Source organism: Artemia franciscana, chromosome 1 (assembly GCF_032884065.1).
Source record: "Artemia franciscana chromosome 1, ASM3288406v1, whole genome shotgun sequence".
Lineage (NCBI taxonomy): Eukaryota > Metazoa > Arthropoda > Branchiopoda > Anostraca > Artemiidae > Artemia > Artemia franciscana.
In genome coordinates this window covers 51726365-51746289 of record NC_088863.1, presented here as the reverse complement: position 1 = coordinate 51746289, position 19925 = coordinate 51726365, and the positions used below count along the sequence as shown (strand labels likewise).

Here is a 19925-nt window from a genome sequence, read left to right as displayed (position 1 = left end):
CTTGAAGGTTGGGCATGAGTGTATCTATAGGGATAGGGTATTTGGTAACACTTGGGCCTAAATGCGTATCCCCTTTGAAAAGTGCGTATTGTTCTCTTCAAAATTGTCTGTTCTTTATTGTACTTGTGTTAGGTTTTTGTCAAATTAAAATTGTCTCTCTAGTTTTTACAAAAAATTGTGAAACTTGAGATGAAACTTGCTGAAGCCCTGGAGGAAATGCGAAGGCAGGCTGATGAAATGTCTCAAGCAAAGGACTTCTATGATTTTGTTGGTAATTCTGGACATCATGGAAGTGATAATGGCGTGCCTGTGAGTGACCTACTGTTTTGCCTTATAATTTTGGTCATTTAATTTTTTTGCTTTACTTAAATGCATTATAAATAACTCCTTTATTTTCCCTAATTAACACACTTATTTACAGTGCATTTAAAAGAACCTAGGGAATATAAACTTTGGAAAAGTAAAACACAGATGCAGACAAGTGTAGTTCCTTCGAATTAGCTGACAGGTGCCTTAAATCTTGAAGATCAGCCAACTTGGTAAGCCGTCTGGTACAGGACTTCAGCTTTAAATGTCATATTGACACATTCATTGAAAATATGTTGGTGAGTTGCAGACAACTGCAGCCAAATTTTCGCATCAGGCCATGTTTTGTTTTTTTAAGGTTTGGTAAACATGATACCCTGCTACTATCTTAATTAAAAAAAAAGCAAAAAAAAACATGCAGGGCTCCTTAGATAGTTTTGCTCCCTTGCTTTCTGATGCTCTCAAGCTTACATCTTTGAATTAAGACGTGGCCCGGGTACCACACTCCATAAGGCCATTCAGCATTCTGTCTGATAGAGATGCAGAAAATACCCCTGAGTTCTTTGGGAAAGAACCAAAATTGACACAACGAGAAAACGACCTTAACAACAAAACATATTTCTGAACTAAGGTAGTGGAGTTTGAGTACCGTTTCTTGTTGCTATCCACCATAACGCCATGGATTATAAGCTTGTCCTGAACAGTGATACTAATATCTTCAGCAGGGGACAATTGACGTTTTAAAAAGGACACCCTCATTACAACACTTTTGGGTAGATTTGCTTTATACTCAATATCATTGACCTTAAGCGCCAGTGTATAAAATATCTGCAAGACTGAAGGTTCTATCGACTGGTACTATACATATCTGAACTTATAACAACTCAGTGGAAGTTTTAGAACATGATTAAAACTAATTAAGGAATGAATTGTTCTCGGCTTTGTCTCCTTAGGTGCACTTGGGCACAAGAACGAAATCTGATCTACATGCAGCGTAGCCCAGGCTTACACACCCCCCAAGAGGAAATCCTCCCCCTCCGATGGACAATTCATTTGTTGAAAGAAATTTTGGAATATTCTGCCTATGCTCGAAAAAATATACATAATATATTGCCTAGGATATCCTATTGTATTTGTTTTTATATTTCTAATTCTTTGAATTTTTTTTTCAAAAATAACTAAAATTCTTAACTCAAAATTTTTGCAACAATGCGGGAGAAAAATTGTAATAGTATTAAAATGAATGTTTGTAAATTATATTAACCACACATCTAGACTAGAATCCCTTCTTTTCTTCATTCGTTTTGTTTGTCTCAATTTCCCTTTGGCTGCTTCATTTTACGTATGGGGAAATTTTCCGGGGGGAGGGGGTTCTCTTCAAAGGGGTTATCCCGAATCCCATACAACAAAATATACTACAGCAGACCTGTTAAAAAGCTAGCTATCATCCAAATAAAGAACTGTCAAGTATCCAGAGTTCTATTTGCTGTAAAAGGAATCATGGTTCAGACTATCAAAGGCCTTTACTAAGTCACTTGGTAATATTTCTGCATAAGCATACAATATATGCGTTATCGGCTATTTACAAATTGATGTTTGTTTCAATTAAGCGTTGGCGTGATATAGGTGCTATTAAAAATTCTGGGAAAACCCCATTGATAAAACGTGCTCAACAATAAGCTTAGTTGGAACTCCACTCGGACGCAAGGCTTTTTGAGAATTAAGGTGACAAGGTTCTCTTTTCAAGTTTACTGATCTCGAGAATAGGTATTTAAAATGCTGCAGGTATATTTAGCATGACACTAAGTGAAGGAGGTCCGCTACAAATAGTAGAAAACTATTCAAGATTCAGCTCAAGCACTTGACGGCTCCCCAGCCTGATCATACACAACCACAGGTTGATCCTATTAGCCCACGATTTCTTGCACTTTTCGATAGAAGATTTAAACTAGCAATATTGGTGACAGTAGAATAACCACATTCTAACCGCGCTTTGTTAGTCTTGGCCATGGCTCTATCCCAAAGTTGTTAAGCTTCATCAAGCATTATTAAAGCATAAAAAAAAATCCTGTTCCACCATGAATTATTTCATCTCCCTTGTCACCCTTGACTTGCTTTGATCCTTACTCTCCTCTGTTCAGGAAACACTTCTCTATATTTATCATAAAGCTCTTTGGCCGGAGACGAGGTCGTGAAGTTATCGTCGGTATGACGAAGGATATAATCCCAGATCTTGTTTTTCAACAATCTTTACATTTACGTGATTGGGAGTAAACAGACGATAGATGACTGTCAGTTTTCTTCCTACCTGGTACTTAGTTTGGAAATTACAGCTAAGTGATCATTTAGAACGACTGGTGGTACAGTTTATGTGTTGTTAAAAAAAACAACTTATAGCTGGTCAGTAGAAGGGAGAGGGTTTTAGAAATTAAATTTAGTCCCAATATCCTTCTCGCTTTGTCTTGATCAAGCTGGAAATTAAATGCACATTTTTGAAAGCCTTAATCTAATATTTTTGTTGTTAACATTGTTATCTCGTGCATTTCAAAATAATAAGCCAAATTATCTATATATCTTAAAGAAATTATTGAATACACAGGAATATTTTTTTTGTTTGTTTTGCTGGCTTGTTTTTTTTTAATGCTGCCAACTTTTCTAACCATGTAGCTCTATCTGTATATGTGAGATTGGGGATGTAATTGTCTTGAACTCTGCTCTAATGCCCCAATTATGAGAATTTTGCGTGCCTACAATCATAAATCTAGTGGCTGATTTTATCAGATTCACTATTCAGCATTCCTATATTAGTAAAATAGTTTTAAGGTCGTTTTATACCTAATAGAAGACAAAAATGTTCTTTCATTTTGCTAAAATTAAAACTAAGGTCATAAATACAAATCAAACATTGACCACCATCAATCCCTTTCCTCTTCTTCCCGTTACAAAATCCTGGTAGAAGGACAATGATTCCTTTCTTACTAAGACAAGTGAAGGGCAATATATTTGCCACCACAAAGACCTGATTACTAGCAGAAGTGGAGGTATGAGAATTGACCTGGTTTGAGAGAGCTAAAAATGATATATAATCCTGCCTTGAACTTTCTTTATCATGAGAATAAGCTTGGAAATTCATATACGGATATTATCTCGAAAGCAGTACAATTTTACAAGCATCATATACTGTTGAAAGCTAAGGAAGTTATTCGGCCTGTGGCTGACAAGACTACTCATGTGTCAGACCGCGTCAAGGCTACGGATATTGTGATTTGATTTTTCGGTTCTTGTTCAGCCAGTTGATTGTAAAAGGGAGATTGAAACCCTCGTGGATGCTGGCTGTCATATTCTTAACTTGAAAACTCCACAGAAAGAGTGGTTGATTGTGCTTGATGATAAAAACGCCGCTACTACTTTTACTACTCTAAGATGATACAGATAAGGACGCAAAATTGAAGTCCCCTTGGTATTATACTTGCATACTTGGTATTATACGTCATATCTCTGGCGATACCGATGATACCGAGGACTCTGATTTGCGTAGCATAATCTAGAACTATGAAAAACTATAATCTAGAACTATGAAGCAGTAAGGATATGAAACACTCGATCGTCCACGCTGCTTTTCGACAGTAAGGTGGACTTGCTCAAAGCTATGGAAAATCCTGTGATTTATGGCTCTGAGAAATACAAATTTTAAGAGTATAATTTCCTGCTAATGCATTTTATGGCACTTGGTATTTATCAAGTGACATATAGCGACTGCCAATCCTGTCAGTCTGTCTGTCCCGGTTTTGCTAGCTTAGGCACTTCCAGATAAGCTAGGACGATGAAATTTGGCAGGCATATCAGGGACCAGATCAGATTGAATTAGAAATAGTCGTTCCCCCGATTCAACCATCTGAAGGGGAGAAGGGGGGCGGTTGATTCGGAAAAATCAGAAAAAATGAGGTATTTTTAACTTACGAACTGGTGATCGAATCTTAATGAAATTTGATATTTAGAAGGATATCGTGTCTCAGAGCTCTTATTTAAAGCCCGACCGGATCCAATGACATTGGTGGGAGTTGGAGGGAGAAACCTGAAATCTTTGAAAACGCTTAGAGTGGAGGGATCGGGATGAAACTTGGTGGGGAAAATAAGCACAAGTCCTAGATGCATGATTGATATAACCGGAATGGATCCGCTCTCTTTGAAGGAGTTGGAGGGGGGGGGGGGTAATTCTGGAAAATTAGAAAAAATGAGGTATTTTAACTTATGAACGGGTGATCAGATTTTAATGAAATTTCATATTTAGAAGGATATCGTGTCTCAGAGCTCTTATTTAAATCCCAACCGGATCCGGTGACATTAGTGGGAGTTGGGGGGGGACCTAAAATCTTGGAAAACGCTTAGAGTGGAGGGATCGGGATGAAACTTGGTGGGAAGAATAAGCACAAGTCCATGATACGTGACTAACATAACCGGACCAGATCCACTCTCTTTGGGGGAGTTGGGGAAAGGGGGGTAATTCGGAAAAATTAGAAAAAATGAGGTATTTTAACTTACGAAGGAGTGATTGGATCTTAATGAAATTTCTTATTTAGAAGGATTTCGTAACTCAGATCTCTTATTTTAAATCTCGACCGGATCCAGTTTCATTGGGGGGAGTTGGGGGGGGGGGACCGGGAATCTTGGTAAACGCTTTGAGTGGAGAGATCAGGATGAAACTTAGTGGGAAGAATAAGCACAAGTCCAATGTACGTGACTGACATAACCAGACCAGATCCACTCTCTTTGGGGAGTTGGGCGGTGGGGAGGGAAAGGTAATTGGGAAAAATTAGAAAAAATGAGGTATTTGTAACTTATGAACGGGTGATCAGATCTTAATGAAATTTGATATTTAGAAGAATCTTGTGCTTCAAAGCTCTTATTTTAAATCCCCACCAGATCCGCTGACATTGGGAGGAGTTGGAGGGGGAAACCGCAAATCTTGGAAAACGTGAAAATTGAGGTATCTTTATCTTACGAATGGGTATTCGGATCTTAATGAAACTTGATATATAGAAAGATTTTATGTCTCAGATGCTCCATTTTCAATTCGAACAGATCCGGGGACATAGGGTGTTGGAGGGGGGAAACAGAAATCTTGGAAACCGGAAATCTCGGAAAACGCTTAGAGTGGAGAGTTCGGGATGAAACTTGACAGAAAGAATAAGCACAAGTTCTAGATAAGTGATTGACATAATTGGAACGGATCCGCTCTCTTTGGGGGAGCTGGGGGGATTTCCAGTGCTTTGGCGAGTTCGGTGCTTCTGGACGTGCTAGGACGATGAAAATTGGTAGGAGCGTTAGGGACTTGCACAAATTGACTTGATAACAGTTGTTTCGCCGACATCTGGGGGGCTGGAGGGAGAGGAAATATTGAAAAAAAGAGTTTTTTTAATCTTACGAATGGGTGATCGGATCTTAATGAAGTTTGATATTTAGAAGGACCTCGTGTCTCAGAGCTCTTGTTTTAAATCCCGACCGTATCCGGAGATATTGGGGGATTTGGTGTGGGAAACAGGAAATCTTAGAAAACGCTTAGAGTGGAGAGATCGGGATGAATCTTGGTGAAAGAATAAGCACAAGTCCTAGATAGTTGATTGACATAACCGGACTGAAACCGCTCTCTTTGGGGGAGTTGGTGGGGGGGGGGGGTGTTAATTCGGAAAAATTAGAAAAATTGAGGTATTTTGAACTTAAGAACGGGTGACCGGATCTTAATGAAATTTGATATTTGGAAGGAACTCACTTCTCAGAGCTCTCATTTTAAATCTCGACTACATCTGGTCACATTGGCAGGAGTTGGAGGGGGAAACTGGAAAACGGGAAACTGGAAACGCTTAAAGTGGAGAGATCGGTATGAAACTTGGTGGGTAGAATTTGCACATGTCGTAGATTCGTGAATGATGTAACTGGACTGGATCTGCTCTCTTTGGTGGAGTTAGGGGGCGGGTTCAGTGCTTTAGTGAGTTCGGTGCTTCTGGACGGGCTAGGACGATAAAAATTGGTAGGCGTGTCAGGGACCTGCACAAATTAACTTGATAATGTCGTTTTTTCCGATTCGGCTATCTCGGGGGCTGAAGGGAGAGGAAAAATTAGAAAAAATGAAGTATTTTTAACTTACGAGTGGGTGATCGGATCTTAATGAATTTGGTATTTAGAAGGACCCGTGTCTCAGATGCTCTTATTTCAAATCCCGACCGGCATTAAGCCTCTGATTTTCCTTTTAAATCAATCTATTAATTCTTAGAATTCCGCTTGAGCTCATTCCATATGAGCTCTTGGCTCTTCCGACCTCGTCACAATTGCCATATGAGCTCTTAGCTCTTGTTATAAATACCAAGAGTTCGGACCTGCAGCTCTAACACGTAAAAGTTATACCAAGCGTTCTTGCTATGCTGGTTGTCACAACAATTCGAAAGAGGATCCCTGCAATCAATCAATCAATCAATTTATTAATACTAAAAGAAAAAACTATTACAAAAGTAAAGTGGTTACTAGGCCCTAGAAGCTTTGCTTGTAATGGACCACAGAGAACAAGAATAAAACACTATTATAAAACATACAAAAAAAAAAAAAAAACAAAAAAAAAAAACAAAAAAAAACAAAAAAAAACACCGGAACAAGACAAGGACATTGAATAGATAGGATATTTAACAGATAGATGATTTAGAAGGAGATTTAACATATAGCTGAAAATGATTTTAAAAGAAGAGAAGAGACATACAAATTAGGATAGAATTAAAAAGAGAGACAAAAATTATTGAACTGGAAAGACCCGACGAAATAATGCCTTTGCAGAAAGAAAAAGAGGGACATCTGAAGGGATGGAGTTCCATAATAGAATAGATTGATATACTGGAGACCTCTGGGCTGCTGTAGAAGATCGTTTTGGTAAAATAAATCGTCGAGAAGAATTACGTAAAGAAGAAAAGTACCTACCTGAGCCTGTCCGTGAGAAAAACTGCTGTAGGGGCGGTGGGAGAGTACCTAGAAAAGCAGAATGCGCAAAATAAAGAGTACTTTTACCTATAATATGATCCAGCGGAGCTATTCCAGTATCATTATAAAGATCAGAGGAAGGGTAAAGCCGAGGGAGAAGAAAAGTAGCCTTCACTGCCCTATTTTGGGCTCTTTGAAGTGAGCAGAGAAGGGATTTATTAGTATTACCCCAGACTAAAAGAGGACTCTAAGAGGAAAATGCTTATCCAACAGAGTTCCCATACGACACAAGAATTATCTAGCTGCACAATCAGCATCATTAGCTTCAAGAACACTAGACCAATCATTACTCTGAAGACTATGCATTAAATTAGAAATTTCTTTATCTGTAAAAGTTCTAAAAGAAGACTCGCCTTTCTCATTCACAGTAATCTCTGTTTTAGGTACATATAGTAATAGATAAATAGGTGTGTGATCAGAAAGATCAGTGAAAACAAGACCAGAAGAGAACTTCAAATTAGGAAAATGGGAAGTGAAAATATTATCTATAAAAGTGGCAGAATTTCTTGAAGGGTCAACACGTGAAGGAAAAAAATTGAAGGAAGTAGCCCAGAAGAAGAAAATACATCAAAAAGATGGTCACATTCATCATTTGATCCAACATTTAACATATTACAATTAAAGTCTCCCAAAACACAAATCCGTTTTTTAGAGAAAGTCCTCACACCAGAAAGCTGATAAAGCAAATCACAGAACAGATGTCTTGGAAAAGGAGGGGGCTTATAAAACAAACAAACAGTATCACATGCAAACTGGCTTTTCAGATCAATAACAAGAGAATAAACTGTCCTACTATTAGACACCACCAATGTAAACAAGGATTCAAGGTCAGGTCTTCTACAAAATTCAATACTAGATTTTATGAACAAAGAAATACCCCCAGAACACTTTGTTACCATTCTAGGGACATGAATAGCAATATAACCATGCATATCATAAGCTGTAAAATTATCACTGTCAGATAACCCTGTTTCTGTCAAGCCTATGACATCAAAAGGGCAAGAATTATCAGACCACAGATACGATTTAAGACTGTCCCACTTATCTCTTATCCCACGTACATTCAAACAAAATACATTAAAGCAACTGTTTGAAGAGAGTGAGGGCATAGTATTATCACAATAATCAATGGTGGTGTGATAATTACAGCTAGAACTAACCATAGATTCAAGGAGAGGGTTAAAAGTGTGTGCCTCTTGTTTGCCAGCACTACTTGGTTGATCAAATATAACTGAATTAAGAATAGAAGAATTCAAAAGGAAAGAGAAATCACCCATATTTATCTCACATAACAGAAACATACAATACCTTCACAAATGACACAATATCCATAGTACACTTGAAGATGATGGAATCATAAACAAATATAAAGAAATATCAGTGGGATGGCAAATATTACCCAAAGAAAAGGGTCAAATAATGTGGCACTAGTCAGAAATGGATGAGCTGTGAGTGTGCAGGCGTGACAAACAATGACAGAAATCAGGCTACATAAAGCCAATAGGATCTCAAACAAACATAAAGAGACATTAGTAGGATGGCTCATAATATTTGAAGAATAGGCTAAATTTACAATATGGGACCAGTAAAATTTATGTGAGCTGTAAGTGTGCTGACATGACAAAAGTGTGATAGAAAATAGCATACACGAAGGTGATAGGGACACAAACAAATATAAATAAATATCAATGATATGACACACAATGTTCAAAGTATAAGACCAAAATAGATATGAGCAATCAAAATTATGTCATCTGCATGTGAACACACAAAACAAAGATATGGTAAAATTAAGGCAAAATGAAGGTGATATGATCACAAACATAAATAGGGAAATAATAATGGAATGGCATATATTTATCAAAGTATTGGCCAAGAGTATCATGTGGAGCCAGTCAAGATTATAAGAGCTGCAATTATGCTGACATGACAAAAATATGATAGAAATTGGCCTACATGAAGGTGAGAGAGTCAAAAACAAAAATAAAAAAATTACAGTAGGATGGCATATATTAATCATAATATTGGCCCAAAATATAATATGGGACCAGTCAAAATTCCATGAGCTGCAAGTGTGCAGACATAACAAGAACATTCTAGAAGCCATGCAACATGATGGTGATAGGATAACAAATAAACATAAAGAAAAATCAGTGGAAAGGCACATATTAATTAAAGGAGTGGCACAAAATATAATGTGTAACCAGTTAAAATTATGTGAGCTATAAGTATGCTGATATGACAAGAGTATAACAGAAAGCAAGCTACATGAAGATGGTAGAATCACAAACAAACATAGAGCAATATTAGTGGGAAGGGACATATCATCCAAGGTATTGCCCCAAAGCATAATATAGCACAAGTCAAAATTATGTGAAGACAGTGAAGAGTGAAAGAGGAAAAATGTAAGAACATAAAATAAATTCATACAGAAACAAATTCAACACATTATAACAAAGTGAACTAAAATCCATCACTTTAATTCTCTGCGTTTGCAGCACACAAATCAATTTCATCCTGATCACTGAACTTAACTACTCTTCCAGACTGAGTTTTATACAGGATATCACCTTTACTGACCCAACATTACGTAAACCAAGCTTTGACTTGGCATATGAAAGAAGCTGTAAGCGTGGTTTTGTAAGCATCTCAGAAAATAATGTCCCAGATCCTTTCAAATCCTTCTTTTGTCTGAGAAGCAGTTGGCGAATTCGTAAATTACAAAATTCTACAACTATGGGTCTGGGTTTGGCAGATGGTTTGCCAATTCTTTTGGCTGATACAACATCAGACTGGGTAATTGGTATGCCAGGAAATTTCCCAGCCCATAGTGACATGAACTGACTTTCGGAGTTTTCAATGGGGGCATCTTCTTTCACCCCAAAGACAATAATTTGGTTGCTCAAAGCCTGCTGTTCAAAACGATCATTTAATCTTGCCAGGTTAGACTGGATAGGCCTGAAAGAGCTCTCAAGGTCTTTCATTGATGACCCTAGAGTAGTCAAAGAAGATTCAATTGAGAATATGCGTTTATTATAGCTTTCAAGGGTTTTTATCAACTAGACCACTAAGATCTGAGGCCAGCATAGACTGAGGCCAGCATACACATCCTACTTGATTGCATCCAGCTTATCTGAAGAAATAGTGACATCATGTTGCATGAATGCCTGTTTCTCTTTCAATTTTGGTTACAGCCTCATCTACCTGGGTAGAGATCTTGGCCAATATGAGGTCATCAAGTAACCCTTCACTGAAGATTTAAGGCTGTCAGGATGCAGTGAATCTGCTAACATTTTGTGTTTAATTTTTATATTATTTATGTGGTTAGTCAGCATGAGTATTTGCTCTGAGACGGATTCTGATCCAGAGAATTGGAGTGAGCTGTCTGACCTAAGTTCACGGGGTGGCTTGATTTGACTTTTCATTACTTACTTAATGTGAACAACAAGACAGGTACAGAGTAAGCAGCGGTATATGGCAGGCTGGGTATAAGGCAGGATATGGTTCACAATCTAGCAGCAACTTTCAAATAACAAAGCAGGAGCAAGTTAAAATTAGCATAGGTCTCACCTGATGAGTCCCCTCTTACACCCCAGGGGTAGGGGCTGCTAAGTATGCCTGCCTTTACCCACTGGTAGGCAGGCAAAACCAGTACTTCGGGCTGCTTAAAGCGTTGTTGGTAATGCCAGAAGACTTCAGATTAATCCAGTTAATATTGACACGTCTTTTCAATTTTTAAATTTCGCGCCAAAAAAAAAGAAAAGAAAAAAAAAAGACCTTCCTTGCTATAGTATTAAATGTCCAGTCCCAATGAAAATAATGACTAGTAAATGACTTCTCCCCAATTAGAGCTCTGTTCGTGCAACATTGAAGGCAATATTGAAAAGCTAACCCTTTTCGAAAGCTTGCTATGTTGCAATGGTTGGCTCTATTTTCAGGAGTCCTTCCTGTCTATATCGTCGGTGTCTCTTCGAAAGCTCAGTGATAATATCCAAGTATTAATAGTGCCCACTGTGACTTCGGACCGACGAAGACAATAAAGTGACTTGGCGGTACTTGTTGACTTTCGGCTATATGTCCAGCTGTTCTGTGTAAATGATCATTTCATGGTTTTAAAAATTGGCGAAGCTTATGCACTCTCTGTTTATCTCCCAACCCATTACCGCGACATTGCTCCTGAGGAGAAATTTAGCGCTTCATGCTGTCAACTAGTGCGCTCTGTCCAAGACTGTCAGGATGAGCACAGACATTGGTGATTGTCGTGAGAAACTTCAATTGTCATATCACCAATAGCAATAGCGCAAGGATATCGATTTGGGAGACGACTCTTTAAAGCTTGATGCGACTTTGATTGATTGGAACTAGGGTCCCAGCTTCACGGTTAGTCTGGAAAAAATTAAATAGTGCATTCTAAAACTAAAAACTAAATTTTAATGCGGAATTGATCAGTTATGTTGTATGCACCTCGCACATAGAACTTTTTTTAATTTAATGAATGTAATTGGGGACGGTAAAGTAGAACCAAAATGTGGATTTTCCGGAAATGGAAAATCGTATCGGCTAGTTTGGAGCCTATTGAAATAAAATGATTTTGAAAGTCCTTATAAATCGTAAAGCCATCTACAGCTATGGCCTTACTTTCTATCACTTCAGATAGCTGCATATTAGGACTGTTGTGATCTATAGCATAACGGAGTATTTACTTTGATTAGCGGATTAGTTGCTATTGATTTGTTTATTCAAAATTTTGCCACAATAATTTTTAAAAATTGTCCATGTTCGTTTCAAAAGTTTGCGTTGTTGAAAATACATAGTTTAACTAAATAAAATATTTAAGGAAGAGAATTTAATTCTGAACTAATCATTTTGGGGAATTCTGAAGAAAGAATTATTTTGAAAACAAGCAACTTTGTTAAAAAGACAAATTCACAAGGTTCTATCATTCTCATGGTTTTCAATGTTGAGAATATAGATGGTAGCTTGTCGAGTTATGTGACGAAAACGGGGAGCGGGAAATGTAAAAGTGAATTTGCATGCTTTTTTTAATGTTCCTATCAGTTTTTGCTTGTTTGGGCAAGTTTGTTGATGGTTCTTTTTTTTTGCCTTACTCAATTGCACCATTTTGGTCCCCTAATTCAAATAATTTTCAGTTGTAAGATAGTCCCACATCTGTTCTGTGCTGGTGTTGTAACCCCGGTGGTTAAGAAAGAGAGAAATAAAAGCAAATGTAGTTCATATCAGCGAATCACGATTTCACCAGTGACTTGCAAATTGCTAGAGCTGATAGCTGTTGATGAGATCATTAAAGCTTGGTCGATACAAGCAAATCAGTTTAATTTTAAAAAAGGTTACAGCCGCAATGATGTATACAGAGTTATTGCTAATGTTTTAATTGACGTTGAAGATAAATATGATATTGTTGGTATTGTTGGTGGGTGCGTTAGACTCGACGATGTGTCACGTGCGTTTGACTCGAGAATGCATCCTCAGCTTTTAATCAGGACTGAGGATCCTGGTCTAGATGGTGCAATTTTACGTTCTTATAAGCATATGTATATTAAACTATAGATTGTTATTTTAGTGGCAATGGTTTTGTAGTCTCATAGATCGTAATATTTTTGTGGAAAGGGATTAAGTAAGGTGGTCTCTTTTCATCTTCAGAATATAACAACAGTGTGCTGGTGGTGAAGAAGAAAGTTTGCACAATTATCTACTGAGGCCTTGACTTGCCGCTTCTGGATCCCGCTGACGATGTATTGAATCTGAGCAAGACTGTTTAGAGCATTGAAAAATTTTTGATATATCTTATGAATATAATATAGGAAGATAGCGCGGAAATTTAACGCTGAAAAGAGTGAGATTGTTGCCATTAGTTAATCACCAAATTGGCCCTTCTTGAATAATGTTTGTGTAGACAGTCATCTAGAGCCATTATCGCCAAGTATCAGTTACCTGAGACTTGCTTTTGGGATCGATTTTGAGACATATCAGATTGTTTTTGCTAGAATTTGTAGGTTCAAAGCTTCGTAAGACATACGGTGTGCTTGCTCCGCGTGAAGCTTGATATAAAAGAAGTATAGTGTCAAAAATCTATAATGCATTGGCTGTGCCCTACCTGCTTGCTCTATATCTTTTTTTAGAGCGTATTTACTATCTTAGATAAGAGGAGGCTGCAATCTTTGTTTTTTCGGTATGCCAAGCTCTTACCTGAATACCTCTATGGCCCAGAAACGGGCACCTAGTTTCTTTGCATGGGGTCATAGATCCTATCAAAGCCATCATTGGACGGAGATTGCGGTTTGAGAAATTTTTGGATCCGACGAATAGCTTATTTACTTCCTTTCTATAAACTGTTACTCGATGATACTTCTTTTCTTTCTTTTAAGTGTTTTTTCTTAATGTTGTTGTGATTATTTGTTTGTTTATTCTTTTGTGAACAAACATTTACAGCATATATAGTAATAGAATAATCTTCTGGGCTGACCAAGAGCCTAACACATGGCAGTCTAAAGGGACAGAAGAAAAGGCTGTTTTTAGGGTAATAAGTGGACTGATTGATTGTTAAAACTCAAATTTTAGAAACAAAAATTGTTAGCCCTCACCTCCATCCTTTAAAAACAAAAGCTGTTTCCAGGAATGAAGCCACCGCACCTCCCCACATCTTATTTGTGGAAATTCTGGCCCAAAGACCATGTTTATATTCCTGCTTTAAAATTTTGCCCTGACGGACTAAATTTGCGATTCGACAACCAGAAAAGTAAATATTACAACATAAATTACGATGGAAACGATTCGAAAAAAAATTCTAGCAAATAAAAATTAAGTAAAAGACCAATAAAAAATTTAACATAAGCTTTAATGTGGCCAGGTTCACATTTTGAAACCAGAAGCAACATAAAAAATAATCGACCAAAACTAACAACACAGTTAAAAGAAAAGAACAAATAAGAATTACTTAAAAAGGAAATGAGAGCAGGGTAGTTAGGATAAATAGTAAGGATAAATTATTATGCTTAGTGTTGCCTAACTCTTTGGAACTTAGAGGCTTTTTGGTGGCTAGGACTGTGGGAATAAAGCTAGTCTTCAGCTTCCCTTATCTGGAAATAAGACCAATTAAGAAAAAGACTTTTGGGTACTTTTAGAAGCATGTAACTTTCATTCTTATTTTCATGCCTGAATCTTCTTCCGTCTTTGCCTAAATTAGGGCTCTGAAACTTTCCAGGACTGCTCTTGTAAAAATAGGTAGTAATATGCAATTTTATACATATTCTGTGTTAAGTAATTTTGTTATAGTTCTTTCTAAAACTGCCTTCATAAATTTATCTTGCACCAGGGTTTGCCCTTACCTTATTTGTAAAGCCCTAGTGTGGATATGGTTATTGCAAAAAAAGGAAAATATTGCGAAGAACAAAAACTTGTTGTTGAAAACACCAAATACGTTCTTAAGCCAGTCTAATTATGGTTTATTTCGTTAGTGGCTCTTACCGTTGAAGCAAGTGACTGATGAAGAAGCCGAAAATGTTGCCGCGTTTGATGAAGTTTTTCACGATTTCGCCTCTTCACACATCATTTCAGACATCGAAATTGAGTCTCACAGAACTTCAGGACCTCAAACAGCTAGTCAAATTGTAAATATTAATCCTTCTTTATTTTTACTAATTTATGAATTGGGGTGGGGGTGATACTCCATATTATAAGTGTTATGGTAGAAAAAATCGTAGAACCACCTTGAATTTTCAAGTGGGAGAGGGTGGAAGACCCCCCCCCCCCTACGTCTTTACCTGTCTAAAATATGTTACAATATTTGTTTACTATTGTCAGTGTACGTGCTCCTTTTCCTTTGGAACATCGTTTATATTTATCAGACAAGTAATTAAGGCGTATATTGTTTCTGTGAATAACTGTTTTGGACCTTTTGATGTAAAATATTTGATTTAGTGCTTTCTTTTAAACACGGCATTGTCAGCAATTCTGGAAGTTGCATTTACTAAATAAATATGTCGCCCAATACTCCTGCCCCACCAAATACTCGCAGCATCTATGGAGACTATTCTGTGGAAACGAACTAAAAATGAATATGCTCATTTTCTATAGGGAAAATGAACAAGAATACTTCAGGTTTGAATGATTCAGCAGCTTATTTTCTTAAACTTCATGGTAGATAATAATTTTCTTCATAACAAAAATGGAGTCTAAATGCAATTTAGAATTTGGCAATATAGCAATTTCGAAAATTTGGGCATTAAGTTGTGATTCCCAGGCAATAATTACAGCTGGACCAGTGACACGTTATCCTCAGTCCTGTTAAATTTGAAACAAAAAGTTTTTTTTTAATATTAAATTTCACAAGCCTTACGATGATGAGGATCGACTTTTTCGCTTGAAAATTAAATTCAAGCCGTACTCTCCGCGACTAAGATGAGCTTCAAAACTTTTTCTCAATATGTTGAAACAATAAACGGTATTTTAATATTCTTCAAGCGCGTTTTTCTAAAAATTCTGCATTTTAGAAGAAGAAGAAAAAACAACATCTCAACTGTTTATTTTTTAATTTAAAAACAGAATGTAATCACATTTGATATTAGAATGATCACATGTGATTATTTTTTACAAACTTCGTGGAAAATAAATGTTATTGTTCATACAGGCCTTTTCGAAGAAATTTGGGCTTGCAGCCCAAAATTTTCAAAAAACCTTAGCAGCAGATATTCCGTCCATAAAACGTTAAGCTTCAACGTTTCAGGCTGGATACACTTCTTTCTTTCTTTTTACAAAAATGAACAACAAAAACATCATTTCTTTAACTAACTTCACGAAAACAAAACATAATTTGAAAAAGATCCTGTCAGTTTATTTTTGAAATAGTGTAGTAAATTAACGCCATGGTTCATGCGAGCCTTTTTCGAAGAGCAGTTATCCTTTCTTTCCACCGTTAAGAATCAAGTGCCTTAGGAGCGGTCGTTCTCTTCTCTTAAATTCATGTAAATCCGTGACGTTTTGAAAACTTCTCCTAACACATGTTTGAAACTCTTAATCTGGCACTGTTGGTTTTTTTCTGGATGTCAAGTCATTGTGGCTATATAAAAAGTTTTAGCCACGTTGTTGAGCTATGAGATATTGTTTTTATACCTTTGCCTATATATAAATCCGTGGCGTAAAATCTATTCTCGTGAAAAGCCTAAAATCCTGTTTTTTGCGGTTATTTGAAATTATGAATATGTTAGATATCCCTTTTTATTTCAGAGAAAACATATCAAAAACTTATATTCTTGGGTTATCAATGTAGATTAAACCAATGGTTAAAGTAGAGTTGCCAAGGCACATGGTGTTGTGTCTCTAGTTGATTTTTATGGCACTTGGTATCTACCAAGTGATATATAGCGATCGCAAATTCTGTCGGTCGGTCTGTTTGTCTCTCTGCCCCGGTTTTGCTACTTTAGGCACTTCCAGGTAAGCTAGGACGATGAAATGTGGCAGGTGTATCAGGAACCAGACCAGATTAAATTAGAAATTGTCGTTCCTGATTTGACCATCTGGGCGGGGGGGGGGGGGGAGTGGGCGGACGGTTAAATCAGAAAAATTAGAAAAATGAGGTATTTTTAACTTACGAACGGGTGATCGGATCTTAATGAAATTTGATGTTTAGAAGGATATCGTGTCTCAGAGCTTTTATTTTAAATCCTGACCGGATCCAGTGACATTGGGGGGAGTTGGGGGGGCCTAAAATCTTGGAAAACGCTTAGAGTGGAGAAATCGGGATGAAACTTGGTGGGAAGAATAAGCGCAAGTCCTAGATACGTGATTGACATAACCGGAACGGATCCGCTCTCTTTGGGGGAGTTGGGGGGGGGGGTTAATTCGGAAAAATTGGAAAAAATAAGGTATTTTTAACTTACGAACGGGTGATCGGATCTTAATGAAATTTGATATTTAGAAGGATATCATGTCTCAGAGCTCTTATTTTAAATCTTGAGCGGATCCGGTGACATTGGGGGGAGTTGGGGGGCCTAAAATCTTGGAAAACGCTTAGAGTGGAGGGATCGGGATGAAACTTGGTGGGAAAAATAAGCAGAAGTCCTAGATATGTGATTGACATAACTGGAACGGATCCGCTCTATTTGGGGCAGTGGGGGGGGGGTTGATTCAGAAAAATTAGTAAAAATGAGGTATTTTTAACTTGCGAAAGAGTGATCAGATCTTAATGAAATTTCATATTTAGAAGGACCTCGTAACTCAGGTCTCTTATTTTAAATCCTGACCGGATCCAGCGTGGGCGGAGGACGGAAATCTTGGAAAACACTTAATGGAGAGATCAGGATGAAACTTGGTTGGAAGAATAAAAACAAGTCCAAGATACGTGACTGACGTAACCGGACTGGAACTGCTCTCTTTGATGCAGTTGGGGGGGGGGATTAATTCGGAAAAATTTAGAAAAAAATGAGGTATTTTTAACTTACGAACGGATCTTAATGAAATTTAATATTTAGAAGGATCTTGTGCTTTAGAGCACTTGTTTTAAATTCCGACCAGATCCGGTGACATTGGTGGGAGCTAGAGGGGGAAACCTGAATTCTTGGAAAACATGAAGATTGAGGTATCTTTATCTTACGAATGGGGAATCGGATCTTAATGAAACTTGATATATAGAAGAATCTTATGTCTTAGCTGCTCCATTTTCAATTCGAATCGGATCCGGGGACGCAGGAGGTTGGAGGGGGAAACGGAAATCTTGGAAAACGATTAGAGTGGAGAGATCGGGATGAAACTTGACGGGAAGAATAAGCACAAGTTATAGATACGTGATTGACATAATTGGAACGGATCCGTTCTCTTTGGAGGAACTTGGGGTTGTTAATTTGGTAAAATTAGAAAAATTAAGGTTTTTTAACTGAAGACCGGGTGACCGGATCTTAATGAAATTTGATATTTAGAAGGAACTCTTGTCTCGGAGCTCTTATTTCAAATCCCGACCAGATCTGTTGACATTGGGGGGAGTTGGAGGGGGAAACCGGAAATCTTGGAAAACTTTTAGAGTGGAGAAATCAGGGTGAAACTTCGTGGGTAGAATCAGCAAATATCGTAGATACGTAATTGACGTAACCATACTGGATTCGCTCTCTTTGGGGGAATTAGGGGATGGGGTTCATTGCTTTGGCGAGTTCGGTGCTTCTGGACGTACTAGGACGACGAAAATTGGTAGGTGTGTCAGGGAGCTGCACAAATTGACTTGATAAAGTTATTTTCCCCGATTCGACCATCTAGGGGGCTGAAGGAAAAGGAAAAATTAGAAAAAATGAGGTATTTATAAGTTACGAGTGGGTGATCGGATCTTAATGAATTTTGATACTTAGAAGGACCTCTTGACTCAGAGCTCTTATTTTAAATCCCGACCGGCATTAAGCCTCTGATTTTCCTTTTAAATCAATCTATTGATTCGTAGAATTTTGCTAGAGCTCATATCATATGAGCTCTTGGCTTTTCCGGCCTCGTTACAAGTGCCATATGAACTCTTAGCTCTTATTTTTTTTTTTTTTTTCAGATGGAGCGATTAATCTTAGAACTAAATTTAGGTTATTAGAAGATATGGTGATAAGATTTGTTTAGTAGGGCTCTGAACCATCAGTGCTTCGAAAAATCGAGGAAAAATTGCTTAACATTTTCCAAAGAACTTACCAAGATCTGTAGATGGATAGGACGCCCTCATATAGGGTAGGAAGAAATTATGATCAGCATTTAAAGGCAGTTAAAACTTCGTGGAATAAAGCTAAACGAGAAGCTGAGAATTTAGTTCCATAAGGTGTTTGCGTAGTTCTGTTGGCCTTAGATGGAACTGGGCTGTAACGAGTTGTTATTACCATTAATCTTTGACTTGAGCCATCTTACTAATCGAATATACTTAAGATATATTGTGTTTTACTTGTAATTAAGATCATTCCGAATTGGCGCATGACTTTGTTAATATCGATTTACTGATCATACGTCTCTCAAGCCTATTGAGGGAATTTCGGGAGACCCTAGTTTTTTAACCCTTTTTCTGGGCCTAGGTGTTTGATATTTCGTGCCCGCTGTCTGCAATAATTTCAGTGTTGCGTATTTATTCGTGTAAAGCAGTTTGATGAATTTAGGTGAGGCGAGTTTGTTCATGTTTAGCAGTTGACAATCATATTTTTAATTTTTTTAAATACGAATTTTCGCAAAGGGAATGAAATGAAAAATAATTACTCAAATACAAAGACAAATTTGTTTCAAAAATTTATACTTACAACACCTTACATAAAATTAATAATTCCTTTTAGTATGAAATTAGTCGAATATAGTCGTATGGAGCAGTGAACTGTAGAAATATATAAATATTGTCTATTATGCAATGTTAACTTGGCAGGACGGAACACGTTCACTAATGTTTAAACGTAAATAATGCAAGGCGCTGATAGTCGTGTTGAGCAGTAATTATATAAAAACAAGCCACGAAAATACTCGCTTGGAACGTAAGGGGAATCAATTTTTTTGCGAATATATACATCCCAAGCAGGGAAAGGGTTAAGGAGCAGGTTAGTCAAGTTGCCCACAACAGCCATAGCACATACATTCCATTT

The 19925-nt window shown here is 37.4% G+C and overlaps 1 protein-coding gene across 1 annotated transcript in view; it reads left to right on the top strand.

Moving 5' to 3' along the window:
- LOC136031160 (twitchin-like) overlaps positions 1–19925 on the top strand; it is a 60756-nt gene that overhangs the window by 4797 nt on the left and 36034 nt on the right. The window contains exons 3-4 of the mRNA XM_065710499.1: positions 163–309; positions 14805–14957. Coding sequence (XP_065566571.1) covers positions 163–309; positions 14805–14957 — 300 coding nt within the window. The remainder of the gene's footprint in view (positions 1–162; positions 310–14804; positions 14958–19925) is intronic.